General features: G+C 44.1%; 3 protein-coding genes across 4 annotated transcripts; 1 reads left to right on the forward strand and 2 right to left on the reverse strand.

The window, feature by feature from the left end:
* Positions 1–300: 300 nt before the first annotated feature.
* On the reverse strand, positions 301–13,511 carry golgb1 (golgin B1). Of its 2 annotated transcripts, none has more exons than XM_086058824.1 (18): positions 12,909–13,511; positions 12,238–12,316; positions 11,984–12,157; positions 11,792–11,905; positions 11,470–11,727; positions 11,285–11,398; positions 10,496–11,207; positions 10,352–10,431; positions 10,075–10,132; positions 4,851–9,759; positions 4,373–4,784; positions 3,300–4,313; positions 3,038–3,231; positions 2,810–2,969; positions 1,855–1,943; positions 1,687–1,758; positions 1,541–1,610; positions 301–1,463 (listed from the first exon to the last, which is right to left on the reverse strand). In XM_086058824.1, exons 2-18 carry the CDS (start codon positions 12,304–12,306, stop codon positions 1,323–1,325), a joined length of 8,640 nt encoding a protein of 2,879 aa, XP_085914950.1. In that variant the 5' UTR covers positions 12,307–12,316; positions 12,909–13,511; the 3' UTR covers positions 301–1,322. The 2 variants fall into 2 exon arrangements, with proteins under 2 accessions (XP_085914950.1, XP_085914951.1); XM_086058825.1 differs by having other exon boundaries at positions 11,470–11,724; positions 12,909–13,510.
* Positions 13,512–15,194: 1,683 nt separating this feature from the next.
* On the forward strand, positions 15,195–18,666 carry guca1aa (guanylate cyclase activator 1Aa). Its single transcript, XM_086058833.1, has 4 exons — positions 15,195–15,496; positions 16,715–16,864; positions 16,965–17,058; positions 17,721–18,666. Exons 1-4 carry the CDS (start codon positions 15,299–15,301, stop codon positions 17,846–17,848), a joined length of 570 nt encoding a protein of 189 aa, XP_085914959.1. The 5' UTR covers positions 15,195–15,298; the 3' UTR covers positions 17,849–18,666.
* orc5 (origin recognition complex, subunit 5) lies at positions 18,634–23,927 on the reverse strand. The gene is made up of 14 exons (XM_086058831.1): positions 23,284–23,927; positions 22,749–22,841; positions 22,500–22,685; positions 22,349–22,423; positions 21,582–21,693; positions 21,344–21,474; positions 21,223–21,271; positions 21,048–21,138; positions 20,925–20,977; positions 20,420–20,532; positions 19,994–20,041; positions 19,265–19,375; positions 19,069–19,181; positions 18,634–18,994 (listed from the first exon to the last, which is right to left on the reverse strand). Exons 1-14 carry the CDS (start codon positions 23,410–23,412, stop codon positions 18,949–18,951), a joined length of 1,350 nt encoding a protein of 449 aa, XP_085914957.1. The 5' UTR covers positions 23,413–23,927; the 3' UTR covers positions 18,634–18,948.
* Between the last annotated feature and the right edge of the window lie 34 nt (positions 23,928–23,961).

Consider the following 23,961-nt stretch of genomic DNA (forward strand, 5'->3'; position numbering starts at 1 on the left):
GGTACGGTCTGAAATTTAAACATTCGAATTCAGCAGACGTGAGACAATTAGTTTTTTTTGTTGTTGGTAAAATTATTAAAATATATCTTCAATTGAATCGCAGCAGATGCCGTTACGATCAATCAGGCCACTTCTCAATTTTATTATATTATTGTCGTACCGAGAATGAACACTTGAGGGCAGAATATCAAACTCCATGATAATGTTATCAAGTAAAACAAATCATGTTTTTTTTGTATTTCAGTTGAGGTGCAATAAAGATATCACCGTATTGAGTCTACAGTAAACCAGAGACTTCAGTTCCCACTGAAAATATCCTTTTATTCAAAACCTCTGAATATGTCAGCTAAAACAAAGATACCTAACTTACACCGCCTTTGCAAACAGGTTATTTTTGTCGTGAAGAAAAGAAACACATTTTTCCCTGCAGCCCTTAGAAAATGTTACATACAGTGTACATCTTCAAATGGAATGATGTAAGTAGGAAAGAAAGAAGACTGAACCTTTTCAACAAAAAAATTAATTAGGGTCAATCACAGTAATGCATCTTCTGATGGAATGAGCAGAGGTGGGCGTGTCAGTAAATTTTGCCGGCCCCGCCCTTCATTGTCAGTCCATCATCATTTCAAACCGAACCTTAGTACTAATCGGCGTTTATGGTTCAACTGGCTTCCAGATGGCTACCGATTCCACCTGTGGCTGTTAGGCTGTCCAGTTATTTTTGTGTTACTTGTCTGAAGATTTGTCACTAATAACAACATCAAAATTGTCCAGCTACATAACTATTCTTTAATTGAATTCTCGTGTGTTTATTAGAGAATTGAACAGTGATTGAGTTGAACAATTTCGATGTAGCTTGCGACTGTCGGAATGCCCACCTCTGGCTATGAGATGGCTACTGCTCGCAGCGCATCTCCTTTGGAATCCATTATCAACTTCAGTGAACAGAAAATGAATTATTGGTAATTGCACCACGCTCAGTTTTTGTGATCGCAACAGATAACGTGCGGAAACTGCACAACATGAACCTCAGAACCCACTTTGGATATATAAATATGGATACAATTATTTGCATTTCGACGTATAACATTTTCCCTTCATGTCCTCTCCATTAAAGTGTTAAAAACTAACAGCAGCTCCCTCAAAATGTCCTCACCCCCTGGCCAATTTATTAGGCACACCCAGCATACACCACATACGGACGGCGTAGTTATTGCAGGGTTGTTAAGATGATTCAGGGTCGGGGTTCCTAATAAAATGGCGAGTGTGTGTTTAATTGTACGTAAAGTGCAGTGTTTGTGTGCGGGAACCCTTTATCGACGTCACAGGAAGCCGCCCACGCACAGCAGCAGCAGCACGTGCACGCTGAGCAGGTAGACGGCCACCAGAAGCGGCGTGCGGCGCCGCCAGCACGTGCCCGAGCGTAGCGCCCGCAACAAGCCCGGGGTGGTGCCTCGACGAGTCTGCGGGAGGGGGAGAAAGAGGGGATTACACAGACGAGGTGCTAGAGTCACATGACTCAACTCAGGTGGAGACTCACGCGTGTGACGCTGCCTCCGGGAGGCTCGATGAAAACCGCCGTCTCCGACTGATCCTCCCATTTGGTTTGGCTGTGAAGGAGTATTCAACGAAAAAGATAAGCGGACATTACGCAAATTCTCCCGTCCTCCATTTTGCCTCTTATACCGCCTGAGTCGATCCTGCGCTTCCATGAGTTGCTCCTCAGCCGCCAGCCTCTGCTGCGTCTCTTCATCGAGTCTGAAGGAGCACATCCAAAAAAGATGCCATTACAGGCCGGTGATTCCCAAACTACATGCTGTGAAACAAAATGTCTTCTCTGGACCCATGCGGTACCTGCGCTGCAGATGCGAGGCGTGCACCTCCTGCAGGTTGCTCCTCTCCTGAGGAGCGCCGGGAGCACTGTCCACTTCCTGCTCTGAGGTCTGACAGAAGTATGAGAAGAATTTAATAATTCTACACTAAAATCGTTATTGTGGCTTAGAACAACAAAATATTTTTTCCCTCAAAATTTAGCAGGAAGAAATAATGAAATATACAAAATATTTATATACATTTTGTTAGAATAAACAATACTATTACTGTAGGCTACTGTCAATAATGACTTAACTCTTTCACTCCTAACCCAGTTGAAATGGATCTTTGACGTATATATATCGCCTGACACTCCTAATTTGTATATTTCAGTCAGGGAAAACAAAAAAGTATATTCACATTTGGTTTATTCAAACAATAATAATAATAATAGATTTTTTTTAAAAATCAGATTAATCACATCTTAGAATTTTGATTAATCACGATTAATCGCTTAATTAAAAGGCTTTTTAAATAAATAAAAAATTTGACTGCCAAATTTAAAGAGCACCTCTTATGTGTCAATTATTTCAACATTTAATATTATGAGAACATCTTCAAAAAAATTTGACCCACTCCACACGCTCATCCTCCTCTTTTTCAGATCAATTAATAAAATAAAATAAAAAAATGGAAAAAAAAAAAGACCCTGATAGTTTGACATGAACAAATATTCTGAATGTCATATGCAAACATTTATTAAATGCTTTATTTTAATGTATGTAATTATGTTTATTGCTCAAACGCAACCGGTTTTACCTTTAACGTAACCATACGCTATCTAGCTAAAGGATGATCTGTGGTCAAAATTAATAGTGTGATTAATCGGCATTAATGCAATATTTTTTTGTGATTAATTAATTAGTTAACGCTTTAACTTTGACAGCCCTAAATAGTAATAATAATAATAATTATTATTATTATAATCTTTGTTGACCTCTCTGTGGTAGTGTTCCTTCTGGCGTTTGGACGTGTGCGCGCGGGCCTCCTCCAACATGGCGGTGAGCTGCCTCAGCTGCTGGTCGCGCTCGGACAACGCGCTGAGCGTCTGCTGCTTCAGCTGCTCGGCTTGGCTCATCCAGTCCACGCGTTCCAGTCTGGAGGGAAAAACAATGCGCTCATCACCGCCAACATACAGATAGGATATGATGTTTGCAGGTCTCACCTGAGTGCCTCTATTTCCTCCTTGACACTCGCCGCCATGTTCTCCATCTCCATGACGACGCCGGCCAGGTGTGCGTTCTTGTTCTTCTCCTCAAAGAGCTCTTGGCTGACCTTGATCAGCTCGCCCGCTCCCAGACGAGCAAGCTCTGACTTGTTGGTCTTCAGCTCCATCGTCTGTGCGTGAAGCTGCTCCAGCTGTCAGGAAAGGCCAGAATTATCCAAAGAAATATCTTTAAGCGCCACTCGAGGAAGGCGTGACTCACCAGTCTCTCGCGGTCGTTCTGCAGAGCTTGCAGGGCGTTCTTCAGGCTCCACACTTCTCCGGCGGAACCCGTAGAGGGGCTTCCGACTTTGGTGGCCTCGTCCAGCTTGAGGGTGAGCTGGCGGGCTTTGTGTTCCGCCTGGTCCTTGCTGTCCTGAAGGGAGGCCATAGCCTTGCCGAACGACTGGTTCTCCGCCCTCAGCTGCGCCGCCAGCTCCTTCTCCACCAGCAGTTTCTGTTCGACGTCCAGAAGATCTCTCGCCAGCTCGGCGACCCTCTCCTGAGCGCTCTCGGACTCTGTGCGCATCAGGCCTCCCTCCCAGCGCAGCTCTGAGAGCTCTTTGGTCTCCCTTTCATGCGTCTCCTTCTCCTCGAGAAGGTTCTCCTCCAGAGCTTGCACTTGCCCGTGGGCGGCCTCCAGCTGCTCTCTTAACTTCTCTACTTCAGCTCCAGGAGCGTTGGCGGCTCGCAGCGGCGTCACCCGCTCCACTTTGAGCGCTTCCGACTCCCCGGCGTTCTTCAGTGCGCTTTCCAAGTCGTCGCGCTCCTTCTCCAAGGAGGCGATACGATCCCGCTGGGCAGCGAGAAGCTGCTTGTGCTGAGAGTCCTTCATGCTGAGAACCTGCTTGAGTTCGTCTCGGTAGCCGTGGAGCTCGGCGGATAGTTTGGCCTTCTCGGCGTACAGGTCGTCCCTCTGGACCAGCAGAGAGCGCAGCTCCTCCTTGAGACTGTTGCTCTCGCTCGCCGCCTCCTGGATCACAGCATCTTTGTCCACCATGACCTGGAGGTGCTTCTCCTCCAGCTGCTTGTACATGTTGAGCACTCGGTCGCGGTCGTCCTGCAAAGAGCCCATGGCCTTTGTGAAGGAGTCCAGTTTGGCTCGCCGGCTCTCACTCCCCTCCTCAGCCTGTCGCAGTTTCTCCTCAACGTCTCGGAGTTCCCCTCGTCTGCGCTCCAGTTCCTCCTCGGCTTGGCGTGCCCTGCCGTCTGCCTCCTTGCGCGCCTCCTCTGCAGCCTGTGAGAACAAACGCACTCGTCTCCAAGCGTGACAATGAGATCTTTTGCTGTTCTTACCTGAGCAACAGCTTGCTCCTTCTCATCCAGCATTTCCACTTCTCTCTTCTCCTTCTCGTGCAACGCCACCTGCAAGTTCTCCGTCAACGCCTTGGAGGTGTGCAGGTCCGCCTCCAGCTGCTCCAAGGTCAGGCACAGGCGCCGATCGTCTGCCTCCCTCTGCCGCAGCTCCACCTGGGCCCTGCCGACGTCCTCCTGCAGCCGAGCCACAGCCTCCTCCAGAGCATCGGCCCTCTGGTTGTGGCTTTCCACCTCGCCCTTGAGCAGCCGCACTTCGCTTTGCGCCGACTGCAATTCTGCTGTCGTTCGCAGGAGCTCGTCGTGCTCCCTCTCAACCTCAGCTTGGCTCTCACTTAATTTCTTCTTTGCCTCATCCAATTCCAGCTGCTGTTCTTTGTCGGATTTTTCTAACCTGCAATGTAAAATTCACGGATTTGAAGCACACGTGTGAACTCCGAAAAACAGATTTATGACCTACCTGTCCAGTGTGAGCTGGAGTTCTTCTTTGAGAGCGGTTTCTTTCTGAAGGTTCTCCGCCAGCTCCTTGGCCCTGGTTTCCCTGTCGCGAATGTCAGCCTCCTTGCCAAGCAGAGTGTCGTTAAAGCGCGTCTCCCATTGCCGGGCCTCGTCCAGAACTCGGTCTCGGTCGTCCTGCAGCGACGACATGCAGCGCGAGAAGGCAGCGAGCCGGGCGAGAGACTCATCGAGGCGGGCCTGCATCTCATGCGCTCGTCTCTCGGCCGCCTCTGCAGCCTCTCTGGCCTCCAGCGTGGCTTCTTCTTCTTTGTCCCGTTCATTGAAAGCCTCTTCCAGTCTCAGCTCCGTCTCCTTCAGTTCAGCTCCCAATCTGAACCGGACAGAGTCCAGCGTTTGCTCTGCTTCGGCTTTCCAAAGAGCTTCCTTCTGATGGGCGTTCTTTTCCAAAGTTGTTTTTTCAAGTATGACCTGGTTTAACTGCTCCTTGGCTTGACTGAAGTTGGATTTGCAGCTTGCAAATTCTGCTTCAGTGCTCTTCAGCTCTTCCAGATTTTTGGAAGTCTCTCCTTCGGACCGCTCAAGATTCTTGGTGAGCTCATTGTGGCCCAGCTGCAGGGCCTTCACTTCCACTCCCAGCTCGCTGATTCTCTCTTGGTACTGGATGCTGTCCTTCTGGAGCTGACGGACCTCCAGCTGCTTCTCCCTCAGGAGTTCCTCCAGCTGACGCGCTCGGCTTTGGCTGCCTTCTCTGACCCTCTGAGCAGACCTCAGCTGATGCTCCAACTCTCGGTGCTTCCCAGTTTCTGCTTCGGCTTCCGCCCGCTGCCTCTGGGCTTGCCTCATGTCCTCTTCAAGCCGGGCCGCCCTGTCTGTCTGGGCCCGGGCCTCGGCTTCAAGGTCGCCCCGCTCCCTCTTGAGGCTGTCCACCTCCCGTTTAAGTTCGGTAAGTTTCTCGTGGTGGTCGGCCGCGTCTTGCTGGTAGCCGGCAATGCTGCCGTTGAGTTGGGCCAGCTGGTTCATCAGACGCTCCTCTAAGTTGTCCTTCTCACTTTCCAGGTTTTTAAGGAGTTCCTTGAACTGGACCTCCCGTTTGGAGCCCTCCTCGATCAGACACTTTTCTCGCTCTTTGCTCTCCTTCAGACGCTCTTCCAGAGAGGCCATCAGGCTTGCATTTTCGTTGCTCTCCTGGAGATCTCGTTCAAGAGACGCTAGTCCAGCCTTCAGTTTGGCCTCCTTCTCCTGCCAGCGTTCCCTCTCTGAACTAAGAGCTTCCTCCATCTCCTTTATTTTGTCCTCTAATAAAGCGTGTTCCCTTGTAGGTTCCGATCCAACAACTTGAGCAGATGTTGAACTTATGTGGTCATCTGGATTCTTCTTTGGAGTTTTTTCGGCCTCAACCATTTCTGTCTCTGTCACGACTGGATCTGACGGCTGAACATCTCCTACGAGGGGAGCAGTGTGATCTTGTCTTTCCTCTTGGTCAAATCGTTCCTTGAGCTGCTGTGTTAAAGCATCTCTTTCTGCCACAGTGGTGTCAAGCTTGACTTTCAAAGTCTGAAGTTCCTCCCGAAGTCCGTTCAGCTCAGTGGTTTGAGCTTCGTCTTGTGATTTTGTTGGTGCGTTCTCCTGCTCCTCGCGAAGTCTTTCCGTCTCCTCCTCCAACTCCAGGATCTTTTGCTGCTTGGCTTTGACAAACTTCCTCATTTTGTCTTTGACCACCTCCACTTCTTTCCGTGCTTCCTCCGTCTGCATTTCCGCTTCCTGCCTCGAGGCCTCGTTAGACTTCACCTTAGCGGCGAGCTCCTGCCTCTCCTGCCTGGCAGCCTCCAGGACTCGCCTGACCCGCTCCGCTTCATCGCTCACGTTTTCGTAGGAGCGTAGCAGGGTTTCGTACTCGTCCTTCATGCCGTTGACCTTCTCCTCCCATTCCATACACATCTTAGACGCCTCCTCTTTGGCCCACTCGCCCTCTCTTTTACAGGCATCTTTCTCACTCGCTATGGCGTCCATTGCCAGCTTGAGACTCTCACAGGATGAGCTCAAGCTTTGGTTTTCTAGCAACATGCGGTCCACCTCGTCTATTAGCCTGGTGCGTTCTGCTCTGAGCTTCTCCAGCTCATCTTGCGCCACCTTAATCTTCTGCTGCAGTTCACCTATGAGGTTCTCACTCAAAGTCAGCTGTTCCTTCTGGGTCTTGTTCTCCTTCAGAATTTCCTTGCGAGAGATGAGGGCCGCCTGAAGCTTGCGCTGAAGCTGCTGGAGTTTGGCTTCGCTGTCCTCGTCGTCCTGCTTTTGCGGAACCTCAACCTCCAACTTCTTGCTGTTCTCTTTTTCCATCTTGAGTTCCTCCTCTAAGGAGGCTATCAGTTGATCTTTGTGGCCCACCGTGTCCTGCATTGACAGTATGAGGGTATTTTGCTCACAGAGCTGCTGGCTTAGCTCGGTGATCTCGTGATTCTTATTGTTCAGAAACTGTTTGAAATCCTCCACTTCAACTTGAAGAGCAGCAATGGAGCTGGTGGATTGAGAAGATGCTGTTGTGGTTGCAGCTTCCATTTCTGCCTTCAACGCCTCGGCACAAGACTCAGCTTGCCTGTACTTTTCTCTCAGATCTTTAATTTCATTGGAGATGGCTTCAATCTGTCTTTCATTTTCTCGTAGCGCTTGCAGCTCCTTGCTCACGTCCTGCAGTTCGGTTTCTTTCTGGGACAGGCTGGTCTGAGCTTCCTGAAGCTTGCGCTCAAGCTCCAAGTTTGCTGTCCGCATAGCCTGGATGTCTTCCTTGAGCGCTTTCAAGGGTTCCTCCATTTGAGCCGAGACTTGTGCAGACTGCTCGGAAAGTTGCTGTCCCTGAATACCTGATTTGTTTTGCTCTGAATCAGTCTCAGATGCTGCAAAATCCACCCAGTCTTCTTGAACCCAATCGTTAGCTGAGGTCTTCTCGATCTTCGCCATCGGGTCCTTGCTCTCCTCACCACGAGGGCTCATTTTATCTTCTAGTTGTCTAACTTTAGTGAGAAGAACCTCACGCTCACCACTCTGCAGCTCAAAACGTTCCATGAGCTCGCTGTATTCCTCCTTCTGCTGCTTCAGCTGATCCCGATGGTGCCTGTCTTTCTCCTTAGCTTTGCGGATGCTCTCCTTGCGAGATTCTTGAGCCTCTAGGACTCTCTTTTGCAGGGTTTCACACTCTGTTTCCAGGGAGGCCACTTGGGATCGTAACAAGGTGTTATCGGAGTCAGTCTCGGCCTGTTGGGTTTCGGTGTCCTTGTTCAGCTCTCTGTTAAGTGTTTCGGACAGAAGTTGCTCCTGCTGGCCAATCTTGCACTGAAGGTTCTCAATTGCTTCGTCTTTAGACTTCACTGTTTGCTCCAAGTCCGCCAGTTTGGCCTCCATCTCGTCAGTTGAACATTTTTCAACCTCAGGACATGTTTCAGGTGCCACCGTTTCTTCTTTTTCTGCATTGTTCTTCGCCTCCATCTCCAGACCGGCAACCTTCTTCGTGAGCTCTTTCCGTTGCACGAGAACAACCTGCAACTTCTTTCTTGTGTTTGTCAGCTGGGTTTCAACCTCCTTTTTGGACCTGCGTAAACTCACAAGTTCTTCATCCATCTCCGGAGAAGAAGTCTCTTCTCGTAACTGCTGAAGCTCTACCAGCTGCTCCTTCAGCTTGTTGACTTCACCGTCGGCCAAGGCGCGCTTCTCTTCTACCTGACTGAGTTTTGCAGACATGCTTTCATCGAGCTCTGTCATCTGTTGCTCTTTCTGGCTGAGGCGGACCTGCAGCTCACAGATCTCAGAGTCTTTCTTGCACAAAGACTCACTGTCACGAACTGACATCTGCGATTGTTCCAACATGCTGCTCTCCATATCTTGAAGCTTCATCTCCATCTGAGAGGAAAGGAGCTTTCTATCCCCTAACTGTGCGCTCAACAACAAAACCTGGCTCTCCTGCTCCGAAAGGGCTTGGCGAGCCAATTCCAAATCAGCCTGGAGAGTCTCGATCTTTTGCTCCTTGCCTTTGCTGTCACTGGACAGAATGTCAATTTGCTCTTCCAAAAGGCGCATTTCAGCACTGTGCTTCTCTGCCACACAGCTGCTCTGCTGGGAAAGATTTTGTAGTCCCTCTCTGGAAGATTCCAGCCCTTCTTCAAAGTCACTGGCCCGAGACAGCGCCTCTTCCTTCTCAGTAGTAAGCCTTTGTGTTTCTTCATCCAGACTCTTGATCTTCTCCTGTGACTCTGCAGCCGCCTCTCTGAGTGTTTGTAGCTCAGCCAGAAGCTCACTGTACCTTTTCTGGAGCTCCTTCGCCAAGGCCTGAGCAAAAAGGCCCGTGGGAACATTTTCAGAGGAGGCACCATCCTGAGTGACGTGAACCTCAACAGTCTCTCGGATCACGACAGAGGAAGACGTCACGGAAGTTGTGGAGGTTTCCTGCTCCATGCTCGTAGTCTCCCATGTCTGCAGCTGGCTTAAGTCCTGCACGACTGATGGCCATTCCTGACGTCCATCCTGATTCACGGCTTCGAGAAGAGTCCAGCTGCTGTGAGCCACCTCAGAATCAGTGCTGGTGACCATCTCATCGGAAGAAGTCCCTTTGGACTCTTCGGGGGATTCCTGATGTTCAATGAGCTCTGGGCTGCTCTCGTTGTCTGCAGTAACGGAGAGGACAGATGTGCCCTCAGCCACCAAGGTGGTCTCCTCTTCTCGGGTGTCCTCCAGGCAGTCAGGAGGCGTTGCAGAATTATCTCCAGTGTCACCGGTTTCAATCTGGTCTGTAGGTTCATCAACAATGTGAGGAGATGCAACATCACTTGTGCTCTGCTCTTCAGCCATTCGCAGACGTTCTCGCAAGACGCTAAGCTCATTATCCTTTTCCGACAGCTGTTGCTCCAGTGCCAGGACGGTCGCTATGAAAACCAACAAAGATCCAAATAGAAAAAAAGTGAAGTCCTTGATTTAAATGGGAAGTCAACCTTAAACATTTTTTTAACATTTTTAACCCTAACCCTGAGCAACTGTGATGTCATTTTTACTCGACAGCAAGTGGCAAAATGGCCGCCTTCTGATATTGATAAAACTTTTACTGATTAACTCATATTCCACCAACACAATATTAAGAGGAATATCATATTTAGAAAAGTGCGGCCGCATAGAACATATTGTCAAGAAATGTTTGGGGGGGGGGGGGGGCTGGGTCCCCTTTAAAGCAAAAACTTTTATACCTCTGTCAGCCTCAGAGGGCACATCTGCTTGTGGCTCCTCTGAATCCCTTTCGGAAGTCTAACCAAGAAGAAGAAGAAAACAATTTAGGTAGTTGGTCTGGCTGTCTAATCAGAAGCATCAACATCAGTGCAGTGATCTGAAGGTCAGATTAGAGTGTCAGTCACAACAGTGGAACAGTGCAAAAGAGATTAGAAGGCTCACGACACGACTATGACCTCGTTTCTGCCACAACTTGTCTGGCTTTGCAGATAAGACCTTCTTATTAGGAGCGCTCACCGGCCCGATCTGCTGCTGCTCCAGCTGCTGAACCCTGGCGATGGCGTCCTCCTTCTCACTGGTACTTCTGTCCAGTTGTTCTGGGAAGAAACCAGTGTTATTTTAAGACAAAAAAAAAAAAGAAAAGGCAATCTTCTTACTCACCTTGAAGAGCCTCCATAGTGTGAGCGACTTGAACGCAACGTTCCTCACTGTCGCTGTGATCAACTTTCAGCTTAGTCACTTGTGTCTCAAGGGAAAGCACAGCCTGCAGAACAAGAGAAAGATCATCTGGGACCGTAATGTCCTCCGATGGCTGTACATCTCGGGAGGTGGGAGCCCGCAAATGTCTCCAAATCTCAGCCAAGACCTCGCTCTTCTTCCAGGCCTCGTCCTGTCCCTCTTGAAGAGAAGCTAAATCTTGCTCAAGCTTGACTATTTGTGATTTTGTCTCCTCCAGGCTACTCTGGCTGGCCTGGAGTACTTTTGACTCGGCTTCTCTGGCGGACGTGAGCTCATTTTCAAGGCGAGATATTTCTAACTTGTCTTTCTCTGACGCTTCACGGCAATTTTCAAGGCGAGATATTTCTAACTTGTCTTTCTCTGACGCTTCACGGCACACTTGGACACTGTCCATTAGCAAAGCCATTTCTTTTTCCATCCGGGCAACTTCTATCCTCTCCTTCTCCAGGCTGTCGATAGCCGCCTGGCTCAGCGAGGATAGCTCGCTCTCGTATTTCGCTGCTTCCTCTTTTGCTCGCTCCAGCGCTTCCTGGAGGGCCGCATCAGCTTCGCTGGACCGCTGGGCCCACTCCTGTCGTTGTTTGACGGCTTCGGCCAGCTCCCCCTCCATTTGCCGGAACTGAGCAGTCAGGATCTAGACAGAAAATTTCAGGGATCATCTTGATTCAAGAGACTTCCAGGATAGGTTCAAGTGGATTGAAGAATCTGCACCTGTTTTTGTTGATCAGCACTGGTGACTTCCTGCTGCAGCATTTCCAGCACTTGTGAGCGGGATTTCAAAGCTTCTTCAAGCTCCTCGCACCGCCGCTGGGACGCATGGAGGGCCTACAAACACCGCAGCTGAAAATTAGCACAATTGATTACACGGCTTCATTGTTGCGTGCAAGATCTCGCACCTGCTGCAGCTCGCCGTTGTTAGGCGATTGTGCCGTGGTCCTCAGCAGCTCCTCTTCATGTTTTTGAATCTGCTCCTGAAAGCGCACATCCTTGTCTCGCACCACTGCCTGAAGGTGCCTTAACTGCTCGGCGTGGGCGGCATCCTTCTCCTCCAGCAGCTTCTCAGCGGCCTGGAGTCGTGTTTGCAGCTCACTACTGAGCTCTTGCAGGTCGCCCTCCACAGCCACATCTCTTGAAAACGAGCTGTCGGGGCTCTGCTGTCAACGAAAAAATTTATTATGTTCGATTTAAACAATTGAGATGTATTTGATTCAGGCTTACAATTGCTCCTTCTTGCCCCTTCAAATCATCAATTTGCTTGCTGAGAGAAGTTATCTTGGCTTTGGCCTGCAGTTTGAGCTTACTAAAGCGAGCCTCACTTGTCTCCCTTTCATTCTGCGAAAAGGAAAAACCAAACTTTCATGCATGCCTTATGATCTTTTTCAACATTTGCTGCTATTTATGTTATCCGACCTTGAGAAGTGCATCTTTGCCAGCCAGCTGAGTGTCCTTGTCACGGATGAGCTCCTTCAGTTGCACCACCAGCTGCTCCAGGTGGGCCAGACGCTCCTTGGTCTCCTCGGGGGATTCAGACTCTGCCAGAGCTTGGTCTGCATTGGCAGGAAGCTGAGGTGTGAGTTCACCCTCCTAGGAAAACAAACAAACATTTAGCTAACGTGTCCTCAGAGCGATAGTTTGATTCGAACATGTCTTTTTCTAAATTGCACCTGTGACTCTCCATCTTGACCCTCCTCTCCAGAGAGCTCCTGGAGGGCTGTAGCCAGGCGACTTAACATCAGGATGGCACTGCACAAAGGATGGGGAGGCAAAATGTAAATATGTGACTTATGCTTAGTACACAGTTAAGTTTATGCAAACTAAAACACAGATTTATTCGCCTTTAAAATGATTTATAAAGAATGCAGTACAAGAGCTGGATCCAAAATTACTTTAAATATATTTGTACTAGGGCTCGGTCTAACTTTCATTTATCCTGCCCACATTGACTGCGATCCCTAACTTCCGAGTCGTCACGAAAACCACCGACTTTTCCCGAGCCCATCGTCAACTATTCACTGCGTCTGCGTCACCGCGTTCTTCCACAGCGAAGATTCATGAGAGCTATTTCGAAATTAAATCGAATAGCTGGAGGCTGACGCCCAGATAGAGCGGTGGACATGTCAGGATGTTACAAGCGGGGTTAACTTGTAGGGAGTCGTCTGGGAATCTTTTGTTTACTACAGTTTTCGCGTCGATGCTACTTAGCTAGCTAACGCTCGCAAATTAGAAGCGAGCCTTCAAATCCTCTCCGGTTAGGGTTAAAGTCCGTCGTGTGTGACAGCTTGTTATGGAGCCTGCTAAGCAGTGAAGTTTGACAGCAGAAGGACCTTTGACTCACCTGTATGAGTGCTTCCCGGTGGATCTTTAGCGCTGTCTTTATCGGCTATATCTCCTTGGATGGATTTCCAAACAGAGCCACATCACCAAACTCTCCCGGAAACAAAACTTGCTCGCCGCTGATTGGACGACACGGTAAGAAACCGTGTGTCAATTACAATGCAAGGGATCGTCTTTATAAACGTAAAGATAAGTCACACCAAAAATAAATTAAACAAAATTATGTAATTGACTATCTCAAAACATATCCCCCCTTTAAAATTAATAGAGTGCGCTGGACATTGTACTGCACCTTCTGGTGTGTGGGTCTTGGCCACACGGGGGCAGTATAATAAGGTTACACAACCAGTCAAATCTCTGTAAACCACGGTCGCTCTTTGCAGAGGATAAAGTAAATATGGCTGTGAAAATTGTTATATCTGGCTACATCTGTTGCTCACGACACCTATGCTATTCAACAGGCCAACAATGTTTTGTATCGTTTGCTAAATAGAATTATCGAAAACAAATCATCCCCTCATCACCATATAGTTATTTTTACATAGTGGACTATATAGTCCACTACAAATCCCCCATGATTCCAAACAATTTTTTTCTTTTTTTTTTTAGGTGAAAAATAATAACAATGCAATAATGCCAAGACACAACCAGGCAGTAAAGCTGATCGTCAGCCGTGGCAGGCAGCTGGGTCGGAGCCTGGCGTTGCTGGCCAACTACGTGGCGGTCTTCGTGGCCTTTGTAGGTCGCTTTGTGCAGTGGATGGCGGACGCTGGGAGTTGGACCACGCACCTCACGCGCCGCACGCTATCCGCCTTCGACGGCGTGTACGCGCACCTGCGACGTGCCCTAAGGTGGAGGACTGGCGTGGACTGACCACCACACTGCGTACTCGACACGTTTTATCCTATGAATTTGAGGCCTTATGGTAGAGTTTTATGGGCTCTTTTACCCCAAGCATGTTACATTTGTACATGGATTTAAATTGATTTTACTTCAGAGACAATGCCTTTGCTAAGCATGATGCCATGGCACTACAACAAAAACATGAACTGATTAATTTTGTGTAAAACCATTCACATTAAGTTGTGTGAAATATTGGACTTTTAGTGCATAGCACTTGCACACAGCATTGAGTAAATTGCCACTAGGGGGCATGTGGTCATGGCAACTTCGTAATTTACTTAGTATGTACCTGTACAGGCACATACTAAGTTTCTGGGGTTTTGAAAAAGTGAAAAATTATCCATTTGTGATATTATCTCCTCAATGTTGTAAATGTGATTTATTATGTGATCATTTATTCAAAGGCAAGGCAACTTTATTTAGGTAGCACATTTCATAGAAGTGGACTAATTTGTCCTTGAAGTACTCTTCCCATGTATTTTTTTTTAAACAGAAAAGCATTACATTAACTCATTTACTGCCATAAATTCATTATTATTACAAATTAAAGGCAAGAGGCGATTACATTTTTGTAATTGTAATTAATCGCATGACTTAGCTAGTTAACTCGCGATTAATCAAAAATTGTACATCTGTTCTAAATGTACAATAAAAAAATTCTAGGTTTTCATACTCTTGTTAACAAAAGTGGGGGGAAAATGTTAAACTAATAGAAATAGTTCAAATGAATTTTTGACGTTTATAGCAGTCAATGGCAGAGAATGAATAAAAAAAAGAAAGGATTATTAAAAATTCGGGGGGCGGAATGGCGATTAAAGTTTTTTAGCGTAATTAATCGCATGACTTCACTAGTTAACTCGCGATTAATCACAAATTTCATATCTGTTCTAAATATACAATAAAAAAAATTATAGGTTTCATACAATTATTAACAAAAGTGGGAAAAAAACATTAAACTAATAAATAGTTAAAATGAATTTTTGACGTTTATAGCAGTCATTGGCAGTGAATGAGTTAATCTGTATTACAAAAAAGAAACAATCAGATTTATTATACATAAATGTTTTTGTCTTTTAGATTAGCATTATGCAGAAATAAACGCAAAGGGACAAGGAATTATTATTATTTTACATTTAAACTGACTTTATTTCTTTGTGCTCAGTTATTGCATTAAAAGAATGAAGGCACTGTCAACATTTTGGAGTGGATTATAATTTTCTGTCCACGCCGAGCGGTCTCGCACCTCCGCGTGACCGATGAACGTGCCAGTGTTTTGTGTCGTGTCAGCATACCTGGCAAGGAAGCGCCTGTTTTAATGGGACTTCTTAAAGCGTTAGATTGGATTACAGCCAGGGATTAGGAACCGAGAAGGGCATCACAAAGTGGCCTACAAAAGGCATCCCAGTGGCTTGTGCCCTTGTTCGCCCGCTATTGTGTGACTGTGAGGCGCCGTTCACAGTAGACCAGTCGGGCAAACGCGCGGTGGTCATGGGCAACTCGACAGGCAGCACGGTGGATGACCTGCAGGCGGTGGAGATGCACCTGTGGTACAAGAAGTTCATGACAGAGTGCCCGTCGGGTCAGCTCACCCTGCACGAGTTCAAGCAGTTCTTCGGCCTGCGCGGCCTCGACTCGGAGGCCAACGCTTACATCGAGCAGATGTTCCGCACTTTCGACATGAACAAGGTACTAGTTTCATGTTTGTACGAGGTCCTCTAAATGGATGATAGTATATAATGACATGAGCGATGGTCACCCCCATCAAAACTTCTCTGCCGCTGTTTCTTGCCCACTTGCCATATTATGTTTTAAAACAACACGATCTTGTATAATTGTTTCTGGATAACACATTGATTTAGTTAGGTTTAGTTCAATTAACCTAAATCTTGTTAGAAATAACGGGGCCACAAATGTTCATTTTAGAACGTAAACTGAATGATCATTTACATTTTTCTTTTATTGTTATCAATTATTTTATCTGTTGCATTTCTTTTTTATTTATTTACAATTGGCAATGGAAGAAAATGTGCTGAGTTTATACATTAAGTCAATCTGATTTTTTTTAAAATCTGAAATACTTAATTGCATGTATGGTGAAAATGACCAATATTTGTATTCATTATGGGTTTTTATTATTAAAAACAATATATATTTAATTCTAATCAATTGGCATTTTTGAGCAACTGTTTTTAGTTATTATTTATAAATTTCCTTTACCTTTATTTTTCTCATTCTAAATTAGCATTAATTTTATTAACAATTTTTACTTTGCTATTTTCTAAACTTATTTTACTGTATGAATGAAAATCATTTCTACATGACATTTTTTTAAGTATTTATTTTTCTGAAAAACTTTGCAACTGCTTTTACTTCACTATTTCGCTATAATTGTTTTTAATTAGTTATTTTCAAATTTTCTTCAACATTAGGAATGCAATACCATTTTCTGTGTTTAGAATGTTGTGATATGCCAAGAGCAGTTTCTAATATTTTGCCAGCCCCTTTGCCAAAATATTAGACACAGCCCTCACAAAAGCAGCTCGCACAATAATCACTCCTCATCAGTACTTTGAAGGGCGCCTCATTAAAACCCCGATGCGATGACCTTTCCCAAGAGGGACAATTCCTGAGACTAGGTCATCATCTGGCATTGGGGGGGGTGTCAATGTTAATCTTCACCCTTGAGATTATCTGATAGTGAGATGACGCATTCCCTGACACACTTCTGACTGAATAATTGGCCAATTAGGATTTGGAATTTTGGGAACCGCAAACACCAAATGATTGGATCGCGGGCGAATGCATTAGCAGTGCGTGTGAACGATTTAGACGTGTTTGGAGCCATCTTGTGGCGTCAGAAAGAGAACACAAAATGCAAATAGGTGAATTTTTCCCTTCCCTTAGGACGGTTACATCGACTTCATGGAGTACGTGGCGGCGCTCAGCCTGGTGATGCGTGGCAAGATGGAGCACAAACTCCGCTGGTACTTCAAGCTCTATGACGTGGACGGCAACGGCTGCATCGACCGATACGAGCTGCTCAACATCATCAAGGTTGGAATCGAAGAGGAGAAGAATTGACTTGCTGGAATAATAAGAATAAGAATATTGATAAGGGAGATGGAAGCAATTGATAATGTTGTTGTCCCCTCAGGCCATTCGCGCCATTACAGGAAACGACAACCAGGAAGTGACGGCTGAGGACTTCACCAACAGCGTCTTCGACAGGATTGACATCAACGGCGACGGTGAGGGCACGAAATTATTCATCTAGACATTTTAATATTTCAATAAATAGTGTTATTTACAGGATTTTTTGGTCAAGTGTGTTAATGTTATTTTGTATTAGCAATTTTTTTGTCTTATTCATTAGTAAAAGATTTGACTTGCATGTATGCCAAGCTGTTTTTTTCTCCGTTTTTATTTTTTCTTGTCATTTTTAATGTAGTAAATAAATATTACAAATATTCAAAATATATATTTATTTTTCTTCATGTTTTTTTCATCAGATATTAAAATATTAATTATGGTATACTTTTTTCCTCCCTTGAATTTTTTATTTTTTGGTGCAACTTAAAAACATTTGTATTTGTATTTTTAATTGTCATTATTTCATTCAACCAAACTTTTTAGTTCCCTTTTTTATTTTTATTATTTTTACTTAAGTGTATCTTCTACCTCAACCCATTTGAAACTTGATTTATTTTCTGTACAGTATTTCTCCCCCACCCATTATTTATTTAGATCTTTCAATAAATGTGAGCATTTATTTCTATTTATTTTTAGCTTATCTTTTTGTATTGTGAGCGTATTTGATGAGATAAAAACGGACTCACTGGCGCCATTGGCTAATACAATAAAAGATACTATAGTGCTCAGGTGTACCAAATGTTGTGTCCCGTACTGACAGGCGAGCTGTCGCTGGAGGAGTTTGTGGCGGGTGCTCGCTCCGATGACGACTTCATGGAGGTGATGATGAAGAGTCTGGACCTGACGCACATCGTCGCCATGATCCACAGTAGGCGGCACAGCGTTTAGCAAAGTACATTTGTGTAGAATATATGACGGCATATGCCCACGTCATGGAAATATGCTTTAAATGAGCGACAGAGATTATCACAAGACTACAAAAATAAGTGTATTCATTATAATTGTACCTTACGTCTGCCAGATGCATTTAAATTGAATCCAGTCAGAATTGAGGGATTCGGTGGATACAGTCAACAGGCATTTCTGTTAATATATTTGTAATATTTGTACTTTTTCTTTTTATATACACTATAATATTACATGAGCTGCTGCTGCCTGTTACTCAAAGTAGAAATGGATCAATTAGATGAGCTGCGATTGACTAGTGCCTTTTGGTTTGCTCGTTTGTACATTAAAATCACTTGCTCGCCCGTGATTTGTAAAGTTATAGTTCATTTTGAAGTTATTAAAAATATAGACAAGTATTCTATCTAGAGTTACCTTACAAGGTATGTAAATGCTTGTTTTTGTTTTTTTTACTTACATAAATAGATTTGCCGTACATTTTTGTGTGATTTCCAGTGGAGGAAAAAATAAATAATATAATTCACCTGCATAGTGCAATTTTAAGTGCGCTTCCATTAATTATTATCATCATGAATTTATTTTTAAAGAATACAGTAATGACATAATTGAACGTAAAGAATTAAGTCTGTTTTGCCACAATTTTTGCTTCACTTCAATGGACATTGTGTGGCGCCTCCTGGTGTGCGCAACTTAGCCACCTGGGGGCAGTATAATAGACATAAATGGACACAATCACACATCCTCAGTAAGATGCAGTAATATTACTCTTTTGTAAGTGATAAATAAAAATATACACCTGTGTTGTGTTGCTGTGTTGTCTTATGTTCAAAGACACTTTGCTAAAAGGGTTACTCTAACAGCACCAATGCTAACCACTAGCACACCTTTGGCGTTTTGCATTGCTTGTTAGCATTAAGCAAAATTGTCATAAGGCAAAGCTATGTGGTTGTCTTAAAAATGAATGTGTAATTTTCATTGTTTGATGCTTAGTCCGACGAGAGGTAACACTTCTGTGAAAGTAATTTATTTTATAATGACCACAAGGCGATTGAATGATTGTGTCCATGTAGAGAGAAAGTGTCTCATAAGAAGTCATACAAATACTTGATGATGTCAAAGTTCACCGTCCTGGGAAGAAAAAAAAACACAGTGTGCGTGTGTGTGTGCTAATGCATAGAAACAGCACACACACGCACACATACCTGGAAATAGCACAGATGAAGTCCTGTGAGACGGCGCATTTGTACTTGGGGGCGTCCAGCTGGTCCACATGGCTGACCTGCGTCAACAGCTGCAAGGTGACCAGCGAGGAGATCTGAACGGCACACAGAGCAAGGCTGAATGATGACGGGAGGCAGTCGCCGTGGATACCAGTCAGGTGAGGCCAGCCGTGCCCACCTGAGAGAAGATGCTGGCGGTGGGCGCCACCCTGCTGTCCACCACGCTGTAAAAGATGGCCAACAGGCGGTCCAGAGGGAAAGGTTTGGGTCCCAGCAGGTGGTTGCTCGTCTTTGGAGACATACATAAATGACGATGTTTATGTGATATTTCATAACACGCACAGTCGCACATGTAAGGAGAAAATGTGGTGGGCGATATACATTGTGATCGATTAAATATCTCGCATTCTGTAGAAACTGGATACAATTATTGTCAGACATTATTATCAAACATATTCACCAGAAATCCATTTAAACACCATTTCTCATTCTGAGAGCTCTCGTACAGGTGACAGTGGTAGGCAGACTAGTAATTACTGCAGCTCGAAATTTGTGATATCCGTCTTTATGGACTAATACGTGACATTTAAATTATATAAATATTCACAAAAATCTATGAAAACACTTTATATAGCCTGGATATAATTTTGAGTTTCTTCACTGTTAAACATTGCCGTAGAATATCATTGTGTAAAGCTTTGCAGAAGACGTATGAAGCAATACAAATTTAAATAAACAAACAAATAAATAAATATAGAGCTGTTGTTAAGAAAACGCTGCCAGTCCAATTGTTCGGTGAAGCGAGCGCAGATTTACATTTTTTGTAGAATAATTATCGTTAAAAATTTATGAAGAAAGAGAGTTTTTTTTCCTCGCCCATATCGCCCACCCCTATTTGCATGCTCACCTTCTCATTCTTCTTCAGGAAGTTGGTCTTTTTTATTTTGCCGTGATGCTGTTGGGAAGGAAAAAAAGACATCATAAGAAATGCATTAAAAAAGAAAAATCTTTTATTACTATTTGTTGTTTTGTATTGCTTTTTATAACCGCTTCTCATTTTTGGTTATACTTATTTTTCAGAAAACTCTTAATATTTTAAATAATAATTTAATATGTATATTTTAAATATATATTTTCTCAGAATGTCTCATTTTAATTAATTAATTAATTGAATCAAAAATATTTTTGGGGGTCAATTTATGTTTTATTTTATGATAATTTAGTAAATTTAAAACTTATGTCATCATTTTTTTTTTTATATTATACTTGTGTTTCGGAGAAATAATTTTATATTTTTCTCCAGGATTTAACATGATTTAAATTAGCGTCTCACCTTGACAAAGAAGCGCTTGTCGGTGCGGGCGGGGTTGTAGGATGCCAGGTAGGCAGCGATCAACAGGAACTTGGAGTAAAACGGCAGCTCCACATGGGTGTGAGCCGACAAACCTGACAGGAGGGCAAAAATGTGCAAGTAATGAGACAATTCTGCAAATGGAAATGGAAGAAAATGCACATTGGTAATGGATCAACTACAACTGAAACAAAAAAATGAAAAAGTCAAATATATGTATATATATTTATACTTAATAGCTAGCCACCAAGCTGATCTCACAACAGTTAACGCTACATTCTCATTCGAGACACCCATGTCACTCACCAGGCCAGGCCCCGCCTTTTAAAGCCATACACACTCAAATTCAAAAATACTATTAAAGAATGTCAGGATGATGACCCCAAGAGAACAAAAATAATACCAGCATGTATAATGCACAGTATTATGTTTAGTAAAGCAAAATCTAATTTGTATCAAATAACTCACTGCAGTCCTTTGAACTGACCTCTTAAAGCACCTGCTTCTGTCTCCACTTGCTGCATCTTCTCCCATTCAAGGCTAACAGACACACAGATATACACATGAGGGAAAACATTTGAGGAAGAGAGGCTTGCAAGGCTCCACTCACCTGGATACCTCCCTCAGGTAAACCGTTTGCATGGCCTTCTTCAGGTGGGGCTCAATGTTCCGCCACAGCTTGTGTGTGTCGCTCTCTTTGGCTGGTGACCAAACAACATATAAAAACACGTGACAGACACACACGTTTACTATTGTTATCTAGTTTGCTATTTTCAGCATCTTACCTTTCCCTTCAGTTACAGGCTCGCAGAATTTTGTAAAGTTGAGTGCAGCCTAAAGCGAAAAATCAGCACACATGAGGGGAAAACATACAACGGGGAAGGTGACGATCGAGGTGCAACCCACCAGGTGGCGCAGCTCTCTGAGGTCCCGGCAGACGGCATAGAAGACGCCCAGCAGGATGTGAATGTAGGAGGCGTAGAAGTCGGCGGAATAGGATGGGTGTCTGTCTCGGGACAAGATCTGGTGCAGCTCAGCTATTAAGATAATAAAATAAAATAGGTGGAACTAGCCGATGCGCACATCTTCAGTGCAAATGAGCATCTCACATGAAGATGGGTGACGGAGGGTAAAAAAAATGTACCTTTGGTGTAGTCGGGGAAGTGAAGTGGCAGAGGCTCCAAGCAGCCCGTGTTTGGCCGGAAAGTCTCCCACACGATCTCGCTAAGCAGGAGGACTGTCACATTGTCCTCCACCTACAGGAGGTGCATGCAGGAAGTTGTTATACACAAATATGAAACTAAAACCATGAGAAACAAATAGTATTAAAAAAATATATATTACAACAAAACCAAAATATAATAATGAAAAACGGTTATGGCAGTAACTCTCCCTTAGAGATAGGGTGAGAAATTCAGGCATCCGGGAGGGACTTAGAGTCCCATAAATGAAAAATATTAGAATAAAAATACACAAATCTTTGACAATTTATTTTTCCATTTTAAACTAATATTAGACAAATATGACAAATAGAAAATATTACAACAAATTGTAAAATCATTAGGGCAAAAATGTAACTTTTAAAATACAAATATTTTTGAAATTGTACAAATACAGCAAACTAAGAATAAATATTATGCCCAAAAAACACACACACATATTATAACAAAAATAATAGACATAAGACTAAAAATACAAAAATATATAACAACATATGAAGCAGGAAAGGAAAAAAAAAGGAAAAAATAGACACATTGGAGAGAAAAAATAAACCAAAACTATTGACACCCTCATCAATTAATAAAACATTATAGTCTATATTTGACACTGAATTACTGTGCGGCCTGTGAAATCTGCCACATGTGAAAAGTGATTTTGAGGTACGAAGTTGCTGCTTGACTAAATGCTCACCAGCTCCTGAAGACGCACAAGAACCGAGAGCAGATTAGAATCCATGTCTCGCAGCAACTCAGCTTTTTCCAGCACCTGAAGACCACAAACGCACACTGAAGCCAAAACAAAGATTGAATTTGATGCAGTAATGCTTATTCCGTGTCCTCACGATGTAATGCGTCTGCTCAGCAGCATCCCGTGAGCGATGTTGCCTGTAGATGCGGACGAAATCGGACAGCGACGGGCTGCGGGGGAGAGCGGCTGCTGCGTCTCCACCGAAGAAGGTCAGCAGGACTTGTTCGAAGAGCAGGGCAGCGGAGATGCACTCGGCGCAGCTGATGGTGGCGTTAGGTAGCTGCAAGGAGGACCATACAGCTTGTAAACAATTGCTGCATATACAGTATACAAACATGCTAACCTCCAGTTCCTTCAGTAGAATGTTCACCACGTGACTTTTCCCTGAGGCCCGATCCCCGTAGATGAAGATGCAAGGCAAGCTGTACTGCTGAGGCTGTTGAGACAAATATGGCACCAAATGACAATTTAATACCATTGATATTACCTTTGTCTTGTGCCAGCCTAAAGTACTTTTGTACTTGAATATTTTTGCCAACTCTGATTTTTACTGATGATGTGTTGCCAATTCACTCACCAAGAATGATTAAAACTAACAAAACAGCTCAAAGTAAAATTGACAAAAACATTTTCACTAATGAAACGAAATCAAAATGAGAAAGTAAAACTAATGATAACGAAAATGTCGTTTATTTTCATCTTTGTCAATGAATTTCACACATAAGCTTTCAGGGTTGATTTTAAATGTATTTATTTTGAAGGGGATAAAATAAAACTCCTTCTCTATAAACTAATAAACTTAAAAAAAAAAATTTAAACGTCAAAATGAAACTATATGTTTGTATCGCTTGGCATATGCCATGTGAGTGACCTCTTACTTCTCCCATGAGTGACAGCAGCATCCCGGTTTGGAGCTCCCGACACGGCAGCTGCTCGGCCACCTTCCGCAGCCTCTCATCTTTGTCGTCTGGATGCAGGTGCTGTTGAAGCAACGACGACGACGACATTTTTCTCTCCACAGTTTATCGGTTAGCTTAGCTCAGCTAGCATAACTGTCAACGAAGGGCTTTAAATTCTACCGGAAGTAGTGTCAAAAGATTAAGTAAAACGACGGCTGATAACGCAAATAGTTTTAACAATATGGTAGTGGCGTCGACATATCGCAAACTTATAACAAGTTGAGTAATAAACTTTAAGTTACAAACAAGTTAGCTTAACTGAGAAGACGAGTTTCGCGGGCGTCCGCGTTTCACATGGTGGCGTCAGCCAATCAGAATCAAGTGTCTTTACTACAGAGTTATGGGTAACGTAGTTTTCTTAAAACAAAACCTCGGGTAAATAAAAAAAACTATTCTAAATCTGCTATTGTATTGCTATGATATTCTACATAATTATATTAATGTAGTAATACTTAATTCGTGAAAGAAATATTAATTGCATAAAAGTTGTAATGTATTTTATGCAGGTCATTGCAGCTGTGTATGCTTGAAATGACGCTGCTATTACTTTTGTTTATTCATTCCTTCTTGCGTTGCAGATGTAATTACATGCTCGAT

This window comes from Leptonotus elevatus, chromosome 17 (assembly GCF_054856555.1).
Source record: "Leptonotus elevatus isolate MCC_2025b chromosome 17, RoL_Lele_1.0, whole genome shotgun sequence".
Taxonomy (NCBI): domain Eukaryota; kingdom Metazoa; phylum Chordata; class Actinopteri; order Syngnathiformes; family Syngnathidae; genus Leptonotus; species Leptonotus elevatus.